Source organism: Tasmannia lanceolata, unplaced genomic scaffold (assembly GCF_043159265.1).
Source record: "Tasmannia lanceolata isolate RefF3 unplaced genomic scaffold, GAP_Taslan_0.1 ptg000013l, whole genome shotgun sequence".
In the NCBI taxonomy this organism is placed as follows: Eukaryota; Viridiplantae; Streptophyta; class Magnoliopsida; order Canellales; family Winteraceae; genus Tasmannia; species Tasmannia lanceolata.
Window position 1 is genome coordinate 48,430,686 of NW_027518690.1, and position 19,075 is coordinate 48,449,760.

Here is a 19,075-nt window from a genome sequence, read left to right on the forward strand (position 1 = left end):
TCTAGAGAATCTAGCACCTCACTTTACATGGGGGCATGTTTACCACTTGAAGTACCCTCCTAATCCATTCTAATGAAATTGGTGTCTTTATAAAAAAAACAAAGGGGAAGTGCACTTCTAATCCTTTTTAATGAAATTGTTATCTCATGGATGAGATTAAAGATAGGTGATTGTACGCTGAAGGATACTTGTTGGGCCTCACTTAAGTATAGTATATTTGACACGGTGGTGCACCAAGCTAGCCAATCTGGTCCTCCCAAAATCTAAAATAAAGTGCCAAATACCTAAACTCTATTTCACGAACGATATAAAGCGTGCCTTCATCAATATAAAAGGATAAAAACTGGAAGTCCAGCAAGATTACGTGCACTAGGAATGGCCCTCCATCAGAGTTTTGAACATCAAATCTCATAAATTATAAAAACAAAGCTCTAGCACCAGTCTCAAGTTTACAGTCCTGTCATCACTACTGTCAAACCCTGGGATTGTGCATGGAATACAAACCCTTTCAACTTGCCCTTTAGTTAGATGGAACTAGCTTCCACAAGAATTTAATCAAATCGAACTGAATTCAACCTCCCACCAGCTTCCTCTATAATTCAAAATCTGTAAAAGGTCCAATCGAAGCAGCAGAAGAGTCGACAATTTCTCACGTATGTAAGAGTACACCTCACGCTGAAGTAAGTCGAAACTAACGGTAGCCCCTTCCTCTTCCACGGCCACCCCATCCCCTGCCTCTTGCACCAATTCTCCCACCACCACGAGACAAACCTTCCAAAGCCCTGTTCACAAGCTGGTTTTGCATTCCACCCTCACCTCGTCCCTTTTTAGCCACCCCTGAACCATTCATGGCAGTTGCAATTCGCTTGCCGCTAGAAAAAAAAATAGGTGGATATTAGTATATAGAAAAATTCCATTAAAAAAATTAGTACAGAGAAAAACACAGACGAAATGAAGAAAGTAGGGAGGCGCTTTCTTCCTACCCGGAGGCAGCAGTTGTTGGAGCTGGTGAAGGCTTCACTGGTTCCTTCCATGAAAGATTAATCTTCTTATCCCCGATAAATGAAGGAGATTTTGAATGTAGCGGCTGAATAGAAAAAAAGGTAGGTGAAATTGGTTAAAAAGTTCTATACCAAACCATTTATGACCACTGAAAAAGTGTTTTTTTTTTTTTTTTTGCATTTTTCACCTGTGTCATTGCCAGTATGTTATTGCAGGTCCGCAACCCTGTTGTGGTATTCTGCTTCTTTGTTTTCTGTAGGGCAAGAACAATATAATTGTCAAATACAGTAGAAATTATAGGCTAATGAGAGAAGATACAATGCCAGCTCCCAAGAACTCACAATGCTAGCCTTTGCATCATCAGTCTTAGCAGCAGCCATTGCCTTGTTGTGCTCTGCCATTCCCTGGGTCAATTTCTTCATAGTAGCCCTAGCTAGATCCTCAACAACATTCAGTCTGCATCAACCATCAACAAAGACAATAATGTCAATGCTTTTTTTCTATGGATTGTGGACACGCACGCCCATACACGTACATAAATATAAAATTACCGATTATTATCATAAACAGCAACAATATAAATATAGTATTCACTTAATAAACTAAAAAATCTTATGATTCAGCAATTGTAATCTAAAAGAAACATGAGATGATCAAATGATGAAACATACATCAATCTAATCTAGTTCTCCCCAATCTCCAATTATATGCAGCGAGAAAGAGAGATAAATAGGATACATGAATATAATCTTGGATTGAGATAATCAAATGATGAAACATTCATCAATCTAATCTAGTTCTCCCCAATTCCAATTATATGCAGCGAGAAAGAGAGATAAATAGGATACAATGAATATACTCTTGGAATAAGAGTTTGTTTAGGGTTTTAAGTTTAGGGGAGGGGAGGGGAGATAACAAGTATTAGTTAATAAAATAAGAGTCTATAATAAAAGAGTTAATAAGAAAAGGGGAGATAAACATAATACACAATAATAAAACAAAATGTCACACTTGACACGATACAAAAAACGTGCCAACGCACACATATTAAGTCTGACAATTCTAGCAGTACATCTATAAGTATCGAAAGTGATGATGCGTGTCGACACGCCTGAGCTAAATCATAGCTTCTTTTTTTTTAAATACTGCTACAAAGTCATAAAATGGTCATTGGATGGCAAGAGAACATCCTACAAACATTTGTATTGTCACCTCAATTGAGCCATGTGAGTTGGCTTTCGCAGGGTTTGGATGTCGAGAACAATGAATGTTGTTTAGGTCAGTGTTTAAAAACTCGGACTCGGATTAGAACTTGGCCAAAATAAAAAGGGAATCCATCGGGAATGTCAAAGGTTGAAGTGCTCAACTTTTCATTAACTAAAGGGAGTCAAAGGAGTTTTGATTGACATGGTAAGGAAATTCTGGCAAGAATTCAGCCCAAGGCCGTCGATTCGGACAAGTAGATGACTAACGTGGGGAGTTTTTAAGCAGTGGTCTAGGTTGTAGGTTCAGGTGGTTCGACATGATTCAATGGTTTGGGATGTCCACTGAGTGATGGAACAAGGTTTAGGGCAACAGGGGAGAGGGGGGAATGGGATTGGAACACTAACAAGGGAGTAGATTCTAGGGGCTGGGAATGCTAGATGCTTAGGTCAATCACGGGGCTTGTATACCAATATTGCCTACCAGTTATGCTAAATTATGAACTTATAGGGCACAAGCAATTGGTTACATATAAGCACAAAGATGCATATTAATAATTCATTCAATATCATAGGCATTCTATAAGAGGTATCAGACTTCAGATACCAACTTGTACATGGATAACTTCTAAGCAATGAGTTCTAAATGGAGTACTACGTAAAGCAACAAGCAAGAAAAAAATGTGAATATAACTTAGCAGTCCAGTTTCTGTGAGGTAGGAAAAGCTATTTGATACCTCTCTATGAAGTCTTTATAGTTTTCTGAAAAATCCTCTCCAAGCCTGTCTGATGGTTGACCAGTCACTATCTTGTAACCACAAAGACTATTTGTCGCATTTGGAGTCTGAAACATGATTCGAACATTGGAACAATTAAATAATAACCAACATAAAAAGACATCAGCACGGAACAGATTGAAGAAATTGAATAACCTTGTGCGATAAGTGGTGAAAGGTGTACAATAGGCATTCAACATATGTAAAATTCATCTCTTCTCCAGTTTTTCTTCGTGGCATGTACTTCTAAGAAAGAGAACAGACAAAACCAAAACCATTGTTAGGTGAAAACTTGAATGGAAAAAAACATTAATCATAACAGAACGGATTACCAAGAGAAGTAAAGCTTTATTAGATACAGAGTACAAACTAGTACAAACTGTATTCCGCTAAAGTATCTGGAAGAAGCACATGGGGACTCAAATAGATGTTCAGTAAGGAGTGTTCCTTGAAATAATATGAATTTGACTAGATATAAACTTCATTCCACAACAACTCAGAATTTTTATTTTATTTTTTGAAATGGAGACCACAACTCAAAAATTGATATGTGCATGAAGTAAAAATGGAGTAATATGGAAGAAGCACTAGACCTTGTGCACAAATCTCTACCTTCAACAGCTGAACAACAGATGGAAGAAGCTGCCGTGAATCGTGTGGTGCTGTATAAGGTGAGCTTTCAGCAAGGTTCTTGAGCAAGTCTAGTTTCCGTTCTTCAGGAAGCTGATAGGATAAGCCGTCATTAGATCAGGTCATAAAAATGGAATACACTCATGCCTATTTTATAATACATTATTTTTTTATTTTTTTGAATCGTATAATGCATTATTAGTTAATCATAAAAGCAACAGATAGATTCATAAAAATCACGTGAAAATTTTTGCAGAAAATAAAGAACATGTTTTAATAACAATAAACTCATAATGGAATAGGAAATATCACTGATTCATAAATTATCTTTGCACATTGCACAGATCTTCAATGCCAAAGATTTGCAGTAAGCAGAGTCAGCAGACCCAAGCAGAAACCACATGTCAGTTTTTGAGAAAAGTACATTTGCAAACGGCAAGAAGGAAACATGTGGACAGAGATGATTGCAGATATGCATAAGCATAGAAAGATATACAACACAGCATGCATGCATGCATACATACATACATACATGCATACATGCATGCATATTTGGCTTCCTCAAGCTTTGGTTTTTAATTGATATATCTAGAGTCAATATGACAACATTAGTTAGTCATTTTTCTTCTGTGGAAATTTAAAAGTCTACACTTGAATGCAACTGGATTATGCTCACATTTGATCGATGCAAACACTTCTAGCAACTAGAAACCCTTGGAGAACCCACGATTTTTAATAATTTCACTAAGGCAACCATATTCATAACCAAGCCTACGTAACGTGAAACTTCACCATGAATCTAAATATATCTCATATTCTCATGACATGATAGTCATTTCTCTTCCTGTTGCTCAACGTTCAATGGTCACAGTATCGACTCAGCTTGATAAAATCACATTCAGTTTCATGTGTGTTTACAAATAGAAATATTGAAGCAATATCAGCACCAGAACTATGTGTGTAATACATAGAAGTCGGTAAGAATTTCCGTTTCATATACACAAATAACACAACCCCTATTAGTTTGGGACAAAGGCTTAGTTGAGTTGAGTATACACAAATAACACAACTTCTGAACTTTAGTTTCTTCCCATCAAGAAAGTAGGCGTATATACAGAATTCTATGAATGGAACTCCAGATTAGATCAGATCATACACGATAATTTCCTATTCCAAATTAGATGCATGATTATACAACCCAAGATAGTGTGTTACATATTCATATTTATATGAATTGCATGTGAAATGTAATATATGCATTACATATCTATACCTATATGAGTTACATGTGAAATGTTGTCTGCACTAAATTATCAGTGCATGCCACTAGGTGCTCGATATTGTTAAATCATTATGGATGACTATCTTGCTGATGTAATGATTTCTAATTGTGTATTTGTACTTATTCTAGTATTTCTTAAATTTTCGTCTTAAAATTATATTATCTGCATATGTTTTCGTACATTTCCATGATTTTTAGAATTTCCACCGAAATTTTCATATGAAACCGAAACATTTCCGTTTTCGTGGCGACCAAAAACGAAACTCAAATTTAAAACCTTGCTCAACGCGATAAATAATAAAATTAAGTTACAAGAGAAAACCAACATGAATCTGAATAATAGAAAGTTCAACATGCTCAATGGCTCACAATTGTAAGAAAAGAGGAAGAAACAAAGTTACCTTATCAAAAACAGGAACGATGTGTTTGTTCAAATAGCTGAGAAATTTGCTGTTTGATGCACCCCTCTAAATAAAAATAAGGCTTGTAAATTGGTACCAGATTTAAAACTGTGAACTGCAGATCATGTAGTTGACTTAAAAGAAAAAGACTTTGATATCAAAACCATTTCATACCATAAAAAATGGAAGAGCCATATACAGGCATGACATCAATCTATCAATGTGGTCAATATCTGAAACCTGCAGTATCAAATCAAAAGGGCAAACTAAGCAAGATTGGAAAAAAGAATCAATAGAATTTTGATAAGTATCATAATACAGCAAAGCTCGTAATAATAATAATTTTATTTAAAGAACACAAATCTTTTCGAGAGGAAAAAAATGTATTAGGCCTTCAGCAAAAACAAATTCTGCATAATAGTCATCAAATCTATCACAATAGATTTTCTACCACAGAAATACCATAAAAAATTACATTAATACCTTCAAGCCAAAAGAAGCTGGTCACAGCCCGTTTATAGCAATATTAAATTGTGCAAGAAATTATCAGGCTCATTGTTTCATCGATACATCATGGAATAATTAAATTGTGTGATCTGTGTGTGCCTCATTTCAAGAGACTTAGGTCTGGGCTGCATTGGATCTAAATTTCCATGCAGTCCATCCACCAAAAATCAACCCTAAAAATTGCTACTTCCCTTTTTGTCATTTGGTGCAAAGTTCTGGATACAAAATGATGAAATAGGAGAATAGAATATTTAGATGGCAACAATGAAAATCAAATTCCGCCAAGAGAACCAAATATTTAGCCTCCCATTCTACTAAATTTGCTTTATAAAGAACATGAGGAAAGTAAACCGATGGAGATGCATAGAGGATGTTTCATCCTAGCAGATCCACCCATAGTTGCCAGAGTAGGAAGTAGGTGAGAGAAGTGATGAGAAAAGCGAAAATGGAAAGCAAAGAATCTAGAAAAGAGATATTTCGGGATGCAGGAAGACTATAAATAAAATATAGAGGAAATGTGTAGGAGTGTCATTGAAGCTCAGCATGAAGGATGTAATAAGCCTTGTTGGTAATATGAATAATACGTGTGTATAAAGAGAAGGGTTATCGTCGGTTAGCAAGGAAGGGTTAATATAAGTATGAGTAATAAATAGTAAAGAGGACTTCACGGCTGGTTAGAATTACAGGTGCAGGGATTTTATAGTTTCACATGTTCTATTCATGTATATTTAACGTTAAATTTAGAAAAGGATCCACCTACGTTTTATTTGAAACTTAAGATGAGTTTTTAAGTTTTAAATACATTCCCTTTTTTTAATATGCTCCTTCGACATTATGAAAAACTCAAAAAGTGAAAATACACTTCTAGGAAAAAATAATCATCTAAATAGGAAGTGTAGGAAAATAATCAACGTGGCGGACCGTTTCGGCCTTAATTAAGAGGAAACGAGTAAGAAGAGTGTGGGAAAAGCGAGGAGAATTTAGCTTCAGAAGTGAGCTTCCCATTCATCTAGGAAGGTTCCAGTAACTGTGGATCCACCAACCTCTAAAAGATTATATCTTAAACCCGAAATCCAAAGTAGTCTTCTATCAAACAGGAATCCTCTACAAGAGAGCACAAGTTTCAACTCTGTTGGATCCCATCTCCCCAAGAGGACCAAGTCATTATTAGATTATTGCAAGCGAAAGATTCTTTTTTTTTCAATACTCCCTTTTCCTTTGGCTTTGTATTGACCATCTCGGTCCCCGGGCTTTGCCCCTTAATTAATACATTGTTGACAAAAAAAAAAAAAAAGAACACCCCGAGTATCTCTTATGAGACTTATTCTTAACCCGAGGAAGAAGTTTCAAATAGGGGCCGAAGGTAGCCTTACAAACAGGGGGATCGGTCTAGAAGAAACTCAAATCATTCATCTCTAGGTTGAGACTGCTATTAATGCTTGCGGGTGATTTCCCCAGCCAGCCGCCCCACTTAATTAATAAATTGTTGACAAAAAAAAAAGAAAAAAGAACACCCCGAGTATCTCTTATGAAACCATCCACTCCACTCCAGTCTGGATTTCCATATGAACAAATGTTGAGGTTAAGATTAAGAACTCCTTTAGGAGAAGATTTCCATATGAAGTACTGTTGAGGTTAAGATTAAGAACTCCTTTTAGGTTTCCACCTTGCTACCTGTTTTGTTTGTACCGATTAAACCTATAGAAGGTTTGCACGAGTTGAGGAGCAGTAATTTCTAGACCATTTGCACAGTAGGTGGGAAGCTCTGCATTATTACCATCCATAGTGAAACCGAGAATTTGATGTCACATATAATGGAAGATTAAGTTGAAGCTGAAAATTGAGACGCCGGCCATATGACATAGTGTGAATGAAAGGTGGGGTCAAATTCTCAATTAAAACTAGATATATCATGAAGTTTTCCATTGAAAATGTTTATAAAGACAGTTTGCTGGGGCGTCTCTCACTCTCTCCATTAGAGGTGTGGCATATTTTATTGGGTTGTCCTTGGCAGTATGATTGTAAAGCCACTCATGATAGTGAGAGGAACACATTCATTCATTAAAGGCGTCAGGAAGATTATGTCAATCCCCGTAAAGGATGCCCCCAGGCAAGCAAGGTTTTAAATGTAGGTTTCGGCCACCACTGAAACAGTCAGTGGAAATTTCGGCCGAAATCTGAAAAAATTTGACAAAAAAATCAGTTTTAAAATTTTAATTTCCACCAATTTCAATAGAAATTTTGTACATAAGGGTGAAAAACGATATTTCGGGAAAATTTCGGGGAAATCATGTAAAAATCCGATTCAATGTAATTTCAGTTTCGGTCCAAACTGAAACCGAAATATTTCGGCCAAAATTTAAAACTATAATCTTAAGGATCAGTACCCTACATTTCCTTTCTCTGGTCCCTACCGCATTACATGTCATTTAAGACGCTTCCTATTTTCTTGTACTCGCTTGTGTATTCTTGAAAAATCTTTACGTGAGAGCGTCACTCCTATCATCCATAGCAGAGGGCTAATAGGCCATTTTGGACAAAAGTTAAGACCAATGCCTAAGTAGAACAAACGTACTATTAGGCCAAGTTAGAACGTGATGTGATCTAGTGCAGAGCAAGTCAGTCCATTAGGAGTCTAACCTATGATTTGGCCGACACTTCGAATTTATTGCTGACACATGTGTTCTGCCGTGTCCGACATGACGCGCGTGTCCACCCGTGTCGACGCTCCTTTTGACACTTTCCGATGTACTGCTACAAGTGTTAGACTTAATGTGGGTGTGTGGACTCGTTTTTGTGCCTTGTCAAGTGTGACATTCTGTTTTATTACTGCATATTGTGTTTACCTCTTTTATTATTAACTATTCTTTTATTATAAACTCTTTTTAGCTCTTCTTTAACTAATATTTGTTGTTATATATATATATATACTTTCTATTTTAGCCGTGTCTAAATTTCGGGGGTTATATACTTTCTATTTTAGCCGTGTCTAAATTTCGGGGGTTCGCCGTGTTCGACACTCCGTGTCCGTATCGACACGCGATACCCGTGTCCGTGTCCACAAATCATAGAGTCAAACTCAAAACGTGGTCATTTATACATCTTTACTCAAGATTGTTACGGAATTCAAGCCCATCATTATCATTGTTGATAGGTTCTCCGAGGTGTCTCATTTTGTGCCAACTATAGCTAGGTTATCCTAAGTCATTTCCGAAAAACTTTATGAAGTAGAATAGATATTACACTTCAATTTGAAAGCACATACTATTCTCGCGCGGATGGATAAACTGAAGTGACCAACCACGGTTTAGGGCATTTGTTGAAATGCTTAGCTGGCGAGAATACATATGATAGTTCCATTAACAGATCCTTTGATACCATCTGCAGCCATCTCATTCCTTACCTCTTGGACTGTACCCCTATGCTTTATCCTGAGAAGCACAATGCCGAGGCCCCATCCATCACAGAAAAGAGGTACACCGAGAGGCGTTAGAGAGATTTGCAACCGAGTAATGATAAATACGAGAAGGCGGCTTTGTGAACAGAGAGATCACTCCTTCAGCATTAAGGATCTATTGATGGCATTCCTTCGATGTGATCGATTCACAATTGGAGCCTATCATATCAGCACTTTGGAGACCCACCAAAGCCTGACGGTGCTTTGTTATCTTCTAGAGTTTGCACCATGAGTTTTAGGACGACGGAGACCTGTTGAGGATTTTATAGAAGGTATCTAGTTCTTGGCGAGGATGTCATGTGATAGAGCGTCCGTGGATAGATGTAGTAGAGTAATGAAGACTTCGTGAGACCCGCATCAACACATTGCAGACATCTACTTAATGGAGTCAAGTTCTTCACGTCTTCATAAGACCCGCATCAACACATTGCAGACATCTACTTAACGGAGTCAAGTTCTCCATTTTTATTAATCCTAGATGTAGAGTATGTCCACATCAGCTGTAGGACAAACTACCTTACCCATTCTACCCATGGGCCACAATCTAATACCCTAAACCCAAGCCCAAACTCCTTATTTTATCCTATTGGTCCTTCCCCATGGCCCAACACTGAAACTCTTAAAACTCATCTTATATCCAATTGGATGCTCCCCTCCTCAGCTCACCGTGTAAACATTCGAAACCCGCTTTATATCATATTGGTTGCCCCTCTATCGTCCACCACTTAAATCCATGTCCTCCCATTTGAAACCACCCAGCACCCCCTTGTTAACCCTAACTTTGAATAATTAAAAAGAAGCTCAACACCATTCGTTTGCCATGTCCTCCCATATAAAAACTCCCCAACACCCCCCTCATTAACCCAACTTTGAATAATTGAAAAGAAGCTCTCTCCCCTCATCGTCCCTCACCCAGCTCCGGCTCGAGCTCAACCGAAGTCCAGAGCTCAACCAGAGTGCATCTGCCCCCTCCCCCATCCTTTCTTCCATGCTTATCTCTCTTTCTCTTCTCTCCCCCTCTGGCCGTCCACCCATATAAAAACTCCCCAACACCCCCTCCTTAACCCTAACTTTGAATAATTGAAAAGAAGCTATCTCCCCTCATTGTCCCCCACCCTGCTCCTGCTCGAGCTCAACCGGAGTGCATCTGCCCCTTCCCCATCTTTTCTTCCCTCCTTATCTCTCTTTCTCTTCTCTCCCCCCTCTTGGCTAGAAAGTGTAGTAGCCACCCCCTCTCTACTTCCCTTCTCCTCTCGGTTGGTGTGTGCCCGCCCCGCCCATCCCCTTGCTTCACAAACACTGCTTCCTTCTCCTCACACTCAACCCTTGACGTGTGGCTGTGAGACCCCCCCCCCCCCCCCCTCCCCCCTCCCCACCCCCTCTTCTCGGCTGAGAGATCAGCCCCTTCTCTCCTTTTCCCTCTTGGTCAAGACCTGCATGGATGCACATGATGACCAAGGCACGACACTCGGCATGCCAATCCCAAGTACGGTTCCCTCCTTTAATTACCTTAAACTACCCCTATATCTCCCTCTCATTTGATCCTTTTCCCCTTTCTTTCTTTCTCCCTACATAACCATTAATACTTCTCCTTATCCTTTACACCCTTTTCCATAACCATCCCCTAACCATTGTCAACATTAGCATCCAACGTGATCCAATCACCCACCACCATTCCATACCACCTTTAGGTATTGCTATGGCCCTTAAAAGTAGGAATCGTGTTGGGTGCTGCTCCTGTTCCTGAGGGAGCGTCCAAGGAGCATGGCAAACCCTATCGATGACGTCATTCTCTCCACCCCATCTACTCCTATTACTCTAACGGTCCCACTATCACCAACTTCCTTGCATCAAAACTCCTCTAACTCCTCAAAGTACTTCATTTGAGCAAGCACAAAGGCGTTTTCAGAAGGCACGCGGAAAGAGGGCACGAAATGAAAATGGTTAGAAATTACTACTTGTTGATGTAATTAAATTTTGAAAGATATATGTGTGTTGGCGCGCACGCGTGTGTGAAGATGGTTATAAATTACTATTTTTTATGTACTTGAATTTTGAAAGACTCTTCAAGACCCTCACGCTTCCCTGGCCTGGCCTCCACAGCCACTTCGTGCTTCTAAGCTTGGGCCTTTGATAGACCTATTTTACAGATACGATATTCACGACACATCTTATTGAGATCAGATTTATCTCTCATTGCTCCGTTGTTTTCTTTATGGACTCATTGTTTGGAAATTGTTTGTGTTGATTTAATTTCAATTTGATGAATGAATTCTAAGGTTTTGAATCTCCATTTAAACTCTAGCTGAACTTGATTATCATGTTATGTTTTATTTGTCTTGGTAATGTATGTTGCTCCCCGTAGTGAACTAGAACCTATATTCTTGCTCCTTCCAAGAATTGAATTGAGAACCCTGGTTTGCACCACAAATGAAGGATATCATTAGCGGACACTGATTTATACCATCATTTCTTAGGCATATACAAATTAAAAACAATATGGCATTGACTTGGTTTCAAGAAACCACAATTTCAAATCGTAATAGTATTTAAACGTGTTAAACGTGTCATGTTAATCACTAATCATAATAGTATTTAAAAAAAAAACACTTACATTAAACTGGGCATCTAGATCAGCTTGTCCTTCGATTATTTCAATAAGTTCTTGCACACGCTCTCGGGGAGCACCATCTCCAAATATGGTCAAACTTCTCAAGAAGTCCATGAACATTTTAAATTCTGCACCAGTTACATCTTGTAAACTCTGCAATAACACATAACCAAATTGTTGGCTTAGTTTAGCATAACCCGGAACAGAAATAGGTCCAACATTCAGAAATGATAAAAAAAATGGAAAGAAAGCATATACCAAATATAGGCTTTAAGTAACTCTATATACAGACAAGACCAAACAAGACAACTAGCATTATCTAAATTATGATCTTCAACTTACTTTCTTCACTAGATCAGTTATATGCCTTTCCATTTGCTCTCTAGGCTTCAAGAGCTCAGCTTTGAGGGGAAACACCTGCCATATAACATGTTTCAAGCTCAGTATGCAACAGAAGAAAGAAACCTAACAGTGCAAATGCAGGGGCAAGAAAACTACTAATTCGCACCTTATCCTTGATAAAATTGAGAACCTTTTCACGAATACTTTCCTCACCCTCCACAATATACTTAAACAAGGCTGTTAATGAAGCTGCACAATTCAAATGGATTTATTAGATATGTCAAAAGAAGGTGCAGTTTGATAGGTCCATAGTCTAGATGTACACACAAGTGTCTAAGGTGTACAGCTCCAGGTATACATCTCGACTTGCATTCATGGGGTGAACTAGAAAAGTGATCCCTTATATATATATATATATATATATATATATATGAGAGAGAACGGTGGCTACACACTTGTGTAGGTAAGTTATTTAACACACTAGCTTAAAATACAGTGGGGGCCTACATTGTTTGGGTGATCCAAACCATTCATTTTTAAGGCCCTCACATAGATAGGGTGTCCACAAAAAATCAGATCCATAGGATCATCCTAACCATCAGAACTGTGGGGGCAAAAAATGGACTAATTTGTGAAGGTTTAAAAGACATCCATATTACCTCCACAAATCGTAGGGTTGGGATGATCCTATGGATCTGATTTTTTTGTGGACACCCTATCTACGTGAGGGCCTCTCAAATGAATGGCTTGGATCACCCAAACAATGTGGGCCCCACTGTATTTTAAGCTAGTGTGTAGATAACTTATCTACACAAGTGTGTAGGAACCTCTCTCTCTCTCTCTCTCTCTCTCTCTCTCTCTCTCTCTCTCTCTATATATATATATATATATATATATGAGAAAACGGTTCCTACACATATGTGTAGAGAGTTCTCTACACACTAGCTTAAAATACAGTGGGGGCCCACATTATTTGGGTGATCCAAGCCATCCATTTTAAAGGCCCTCACATAGATAGGGTGTCTACAAAAAATCAGATCCATAGGATCATCCCAACCCTACGATTTGTGGAGGTAAAATGGATGTCTTTAAACCTTCACAAATTAGTTCATTTTTTGCCTCCAAAGTTCGAATGGTTAGGATGATCCTATGGATCTGATTTTTTGTGGACACCCTATCTATATGAGGGCCTTAAAAATGAATGGTTTTGATCACCCAAATAATGTGGCCCCCACTATATTTTAAGCTAGTGTGTAGATAGCTTATCTACACATATGTGTAGGAACCGTTTTCTCTCTCTCTCTCTCTCTCTCTCTCTGTCTCTCTCTCTCTCTCTCTCTCTCTCTCTATATATATATATATATATATATATATATATATATATATATATATATATATATATATATATATATATATATTATATATCCAAAATTCAGAAACAGATATCAAATTGGGAAAACTCAAATGATTAAAATAACGGAAGGATTTGGCTCAAAGAAAAGTAGCTTCAATGGGGTGAACTAGCAAAGAGATAGCTTCTCAAAAAAAAAACTTATAACTGGATGAAATAAAATGTGAGGTATGCTAAGCTCAAGGGCACCCTTGCAAAAATGGGCTGACAGGGCACCGCCAAAGTGCATTTAATACTCTTTGACTTGCAGCCATCATAATTGCACGACGGTGACTGGTAGCCAATGGGAGGTGCCCTTTCAGCCCGTTTTTGGAAGGGCACTCCTGAGTTTAGCATTCCTCTTAAAATATTCAGAAAATTAAAAGACACTAAAGCAACTCAAATGTCACAACAAAAAATCCAATGATAGTTTGAAAATATAGTAGATAAGCTAGTAACATTAAATTCTGAAATGTTTAATTGGTTGGCCCAAAGGCTAGCCAATAGAGTAAAAAGAAAGGGATTTAAGAGAGGGTAAAGGAGAATAAGTAGTGGGCCATGGTGTCTCGGGGGGAGGGGGGTGTACTTCTTAGAGATGAGTTGAGAACTTGAGATTCACCAAATGGGTCTTCTCCGGTCCTATCAGGATTAAGGATTCCAACGAGCAGAAGTCAGGGCGGTATTGCAAAGGATCTAGATAATTGACAGTTCTAACTTGGGCCACCTCATGGTGGACGGGCTCCCTCAACGCTATCAGGTGGATGGACGGCAAGCAGCCCCTCCGTGAAGGTTCGTGAAGTTCTTTGATGAGATCTAGGATCAGTTGGCTGACTATCCAATTCGATTGCAGCATGTATGCATGTTCGAAGATCAGCAAATGTGAGGTGGGTTGTCCTGGCCACTCAGGGGTTACACAGACCACTTTGGACATCTTTTGTTTCTTACCTCCATGATTTCTATTATTTTTTGTGTTTTTCTTTTAGTTGTCTTGTAATGTCTCCAACCTCCTGGGTCGTGGGGCCTTTCTCTTTTCCCCATTAATAAAATGACCATCATTCTAAAAAAAGTATTGGATAATGAAATTGACCAATAGGATATAGAAAAATTGTAAATGTTTAAGTCACCAGTATTGGGCTTAGGTAATGGGTAATGGGTCATAAATTGATGTGGGCATCCCCCACATCTATGCTAAATAAATACCTCTAAATCAAAGTAAATCATATATAATAAAAAATATGTCCAATAAAAAAGTGACTAAATCTAATATCTACGATGATCAGATCACATCAGTCACCCTCCCATTCCTCCCCCTCCAATTATGAATTACATGGTCTGAAAAGGATGTGGGATTAATGACTGTCACCTTTCCCAAGGCAGCAAACCCTGTTGACAATCCTCAATTAAACCAGAAAACCCACAAATGAGTAGCTGCCACAGTCCTATTATGATAACTAGGATTAATTGTTTAAAAGCATTTTAAATCCAAAATCAGGCCACTAAATGACCGAGTCCCTCGGCACTGGTCAACACATGAATTTCAGCTAATAGTGATTTTCCTTTATGTATGAGTTGCAGACGATGACCCTGTTGTTCCAATTTTTAACAATTTATGTTTTTTTTTTTTGGATTTTTTTTCATATGTTTAACTATTAAAAAAATCCAGTCATCGCAGCGCACTGAAACAGAACGAAACGGCCGAAACATTGAAGCGTTCCGTTCCAATGGCCAAAATGAAACGGATAATGAAACAGAATTCATAACTTAGGGTGTAGATTGTGCACGATGCTCATTTCTTTAAGGTACTGATATTAGCATGACCATGCTTTGATAATGAGACGAACTCACCTTGTTTTATATGTTTTAACCATCTTCAATATGAATGTTGTTGCTTGTAAGGAAGCAAACTAAATGATTTCTAAGAATGTGACAAGCTCTTTCGTGCTGGAATCATATATGAAATATATTACCCAGAGTTGCTCCAAATGTGGTAATGGTCAAGAAGGCTAACGGAAATTCACAGATTTGTAATGACTTTACCAACCTTAACCGCACTTTCCCCAAAGACAACTACCCTCTTCCCTGCATAAATCTCTTTATTGACGCCACCTCCAAGCACGAGATGCTGAGCTTCATGGACGCCTTCTCCGGATATAAACATATTCAGATGTACGGTTTTTAGAGATCAAATTATAAGATTTTTTTTCCCGGACTTTTGGGATTTAATGATGTTTGGACATGATAGAATTTATGAATTTTTAAAATACCACATCATTTGGAAGTTAAGATTTTGACACGCCTGATTTTTTCGAATTTTGTACTAGAACTCGAAAGTTTTGTACTAGAAGTGGAAAGTTGACTTTTTATCTTTTTAGAATTGGGTCTTGAAATTATTTTTAATAAATCCAAATGGGGGTTATTCCCTTATTTACATGAAAATCTTAAGTAAATGGACATTAAAAATATTAGACTTTACATGTAAATACTAAGAAGAAGAAAGCAGAGAAGAGACCAAAGAACAGGCAAGAAGAAGAGAAGAAAAAAACTAAAATGGAGTATTTCGTCTCAAATACCATGTTTCGGACGAAACGGGTCATTTCCGTTTCGTCTGAAATACCGTGTTTCATTTGGATTTCATCCGAAACATAACGAAACGGAAAATTTGCTTAAATTCATGGATTTCATCCATTTCCGACGAAGCGAAACAGAATTTATAACTTAGCTACATACTGTCATCTATGAGCAAAGAAAATAGCATCAAAGTGAAATATCAACATGCCCACATGTCAAGCAAAGCCTCTTACGAAAGTTAATAATATAACAAGCACAAAGCTTCAAGATATCATTATCATTGGAACAAGTTACCTTTTGGATCCTGCCTTAAAAGAGACATAAGGGCTTTATGCACCGCATCACGCTCCACATTTTCCTCTAGATAGATGCATCAAGAAAATTAAATAAAATAAAGAAATTGTAAATAAGAAAAACAAATTGCAGAACAAAATTTGAAAATAAAATTACCGGCTGTAAGAAGTTGGCCAAGAACATCCACAATTTTAGAAACGTACTCCGGTGTATCCTTACAAAGAAGAGGAAGCCCACGAATTGCTTGTACTCTTATCTGCGGCCATGGATGAACGCCAATGAGAATAATTTATTACGATGATAGAAGGTGACTAAAACTACTGAAAGCACATAATGTTGAAACATGTCAAGTAGATAACAGCAGGAAATAACTCAAATTGATTAATGATGAGAAGAAAGAGCTTAAAGCCAGTAAGTTCATAAAAACTGCAAAGATAGAATGCATAAAAGCTCCAAAATAAGACTAAATGCTCCAAGATCAACCCTAGAAGACTACTACCTCTAACCCTAGCCCATCTGTCTTAGACTGGTCCTAGTTGTTACAAGATCATGATCATGATCATTCAGTCTAACCAGAAAGACAAATAAACAACTCTAATCTTAAAAAAAATAACAAAATAAACAGCTCTAGAACAATAACTGTTAAAAAAAATTATCACAGATCATGGTTATTCAGTCTAGATCATTGTGGCATCAATGCATTGGGGATGAGAGACAACCAATTGACATGACCAGCCTCCATACCATGCAGCATAGAACATGCTACTAATCCCCAAAAAACGGAGCCAATAGATACAGGCTCGAGGGTGAAAAAGAAAGCTCAAAAGAGATATGCCTTTGCAAACACTGAGAGACATCAAAACAACACATCTGCCACACAACTGAAAAAACAGTTAAAGAGGAAATGCAACCCCAAATTCACTCCCTCCACTCAGCTCCAATGCAATTTCCCTCCATATTTCGTGTAAAAATAGTCTATTGATTACAGGCATATGCCTTCTCTGAGTCAATATTGACAGCCATCCCAAAAAAGCAGCCTTAGGCACCATATCAATTGCCCTATTGTCCATCAAAACACCATCTAAAATTTCCCAACCCCCAACAGACCCCCTTTTGAGATTCTGTATTTTCTATAAAACTAATTAAACAACCTAACTGAACAGAGTAACCAAAATTGTATACAGTGCTGTAGGCTTTAAAAAAGCCTACCAACATCAAATCCACAAACAAAATCTACATACGTACCTTCAACCCATTGACAAATATTAACCCTAGAAAATGAATCAGAGGAGAAATTAAGAAACATCCAAAATTTCTTCAATCAAACCTTCCAAACTGTCTCAACCCATTCATACAAACACAAAAGAAAAAAAGAACCAGAATTTGTCCGAGTAAAAACCTAAAATTGGGGAACAAATATTAAAAGAGAAAAGGGGTTGAAACTCACCCCCAACTCATCCTCCTCGCACAAATCAAAATGTGCCTCGATCGCTTTATCCGCGAGGCTCGGGAAGAACTTGAAGAATCTAGGGATTAGCTGAGCCGCTAATTGCTTCGCCTTGAGGCTCCCTTGCCTTCCCATGATTATTCCCTCGTAATCACTAACTTGCTGCAACAGAGAGACAAGGCAATTGAAAAAAAAAAAACCCTAACTTGAAAACCCTAGAAAAAGGAGAGAAAAAAATTCAATGGGATTCACCTTGGTCTTATCCTTGGCTTCGTTGAGGCGTTCTCCGTACTCGTAGAGCTTTTCTACGTCATCTTCGGCCGCAGTAGCCATTGAAGCTGGAGAGAGAGAAAATGGGTTTAGAAGAAGAGGGTTTGAAGGAAAGAAGAGAGGAGTGTGAATGAGAGAGTAATGCGAATAGGAGGAAAAGGGGTTAGGCTTTCGTGGGGCGGAAGCTGAGAAAATGGAGGGATTCGAAAATCTTAATATGGGGAGGGTGGTTTTTATATGAAGAGGGGGCTCTGCCTATTTTCAATGGTTCTATCTAAAACCTGGTTCAATGGGGGTAAAACAAATTTTACACCCATTTTCCCACTTGGAAGTGAAATTTGTTTTTGTTTTGTGGCTAGGGAAGCTTTATTCGATACTATGTAATGCCAGTTGTGGCTCCTTGTCCCCAATGTAATTTTCATAGTATCAATGAAAATATGTCGACTTAAAAAAAAATTAAAAAAAATAAACACAGGGGAAAGAAATCAAACATTTCCAGCCTTGAATTTCCAACTCCTAGCTGAGCAAGGCTATCCGCGATGCTATTAGCCGACCTCCTCACATGGTTATAAATGATAGCAGAGTCGCCTATTCTATCTTGAATCTTATCAAAAAAATGGGCAAAACTCTAAGGAGGGACGACCATTCCTTTCAGCCATCTGATTACATTCAGAGAGTCACCTTCCACAATCGTCTCATCTATGGCTTCATTTTCTGGGCATTTTTTCCCTTGATTGCCCTAACTTCCACCTCAGCCGCATCAGCTGTTCCAAGCGGACCTGCAAAAGCCCAAATGACAACACCCTAATTTTCTAGGCATTTTGTTGCGTGTGGGACCCACTTGTGGTGGAATAAATTAATATGCTATTTTAGAGAATAACATCAATCTTACCAGA

At 38.1% G+C, this 19,075-nt stretch overlaps 1 protein-coding gene across 1 annotated transcript; it reads right to left on the reverse strand.

Annotated features, from left to right (window-relative positions):
* Positions 1-308: 308 nt before the first annotated feature.
* On the reverse strand, positions 309-18,485 carry LOC143890403 (apoptosis inhibitor 5-like protein API5). The gene is made up of 16 exons (XM_077395059.1): positions 18,162-18,485; positions 17,910-18,071; positions 16,619-16,718; positions 16,463-16,528; positions 12,377-12,459; positions 12,211-12,285; positions 11,872-12,021; positions 5,468-5,533; positions 5,294-5,359; positions 3,593-3,703; positions 3,137-3,226; positions 2,942-3,048; positions 1,344-1,458; positions 1,190-1,255; positions 984-1,087; positions 309-872 (listed from the first exon to the last, which is right to left on the reverse strand). The coding sequence occupies exons 1-16, from the start codon at positions 18,240-18,242 to the stop codon at positions 692-694; spliced, it is 1,623 nt and encodes a 540-aa protein (XP_077251174.1). The 5' UTR covers positions 18,243-18,485; the 3' UTR covers positions 309-691.
* Between the last annotated feature and the right edge of the window lie 590 nt (positions 18,486-19,075).

What these genes read in the sequence shown, in the direction of transcription:
- LOC143890403 (XM_077395059.1), bottom strand. Translation starts at nt 18,242, where the DNA reads ATGGCTACTGCGGCCGAAGATGACGTAGAAAAGCTCTACGAGTACGGA. An exon ending in TCGTTCCTGTTTTTGATAAG is followed by an intron (nt 3,704 to 5,293) that starts GTAACTTTGTTT and finishes TTATCCTATCAG; the next exon opens with CTTCCTGAAGAACGGAAACT. An exon ending in TATAAAGACTTCATAGAGAG is followed by an intron (nt 1,459 to 2,941) that starts GTATCAAATAGC and finishes TGGTTGATGCAG; the next exon opens with ACTGAATGTTGTTGAGGATC.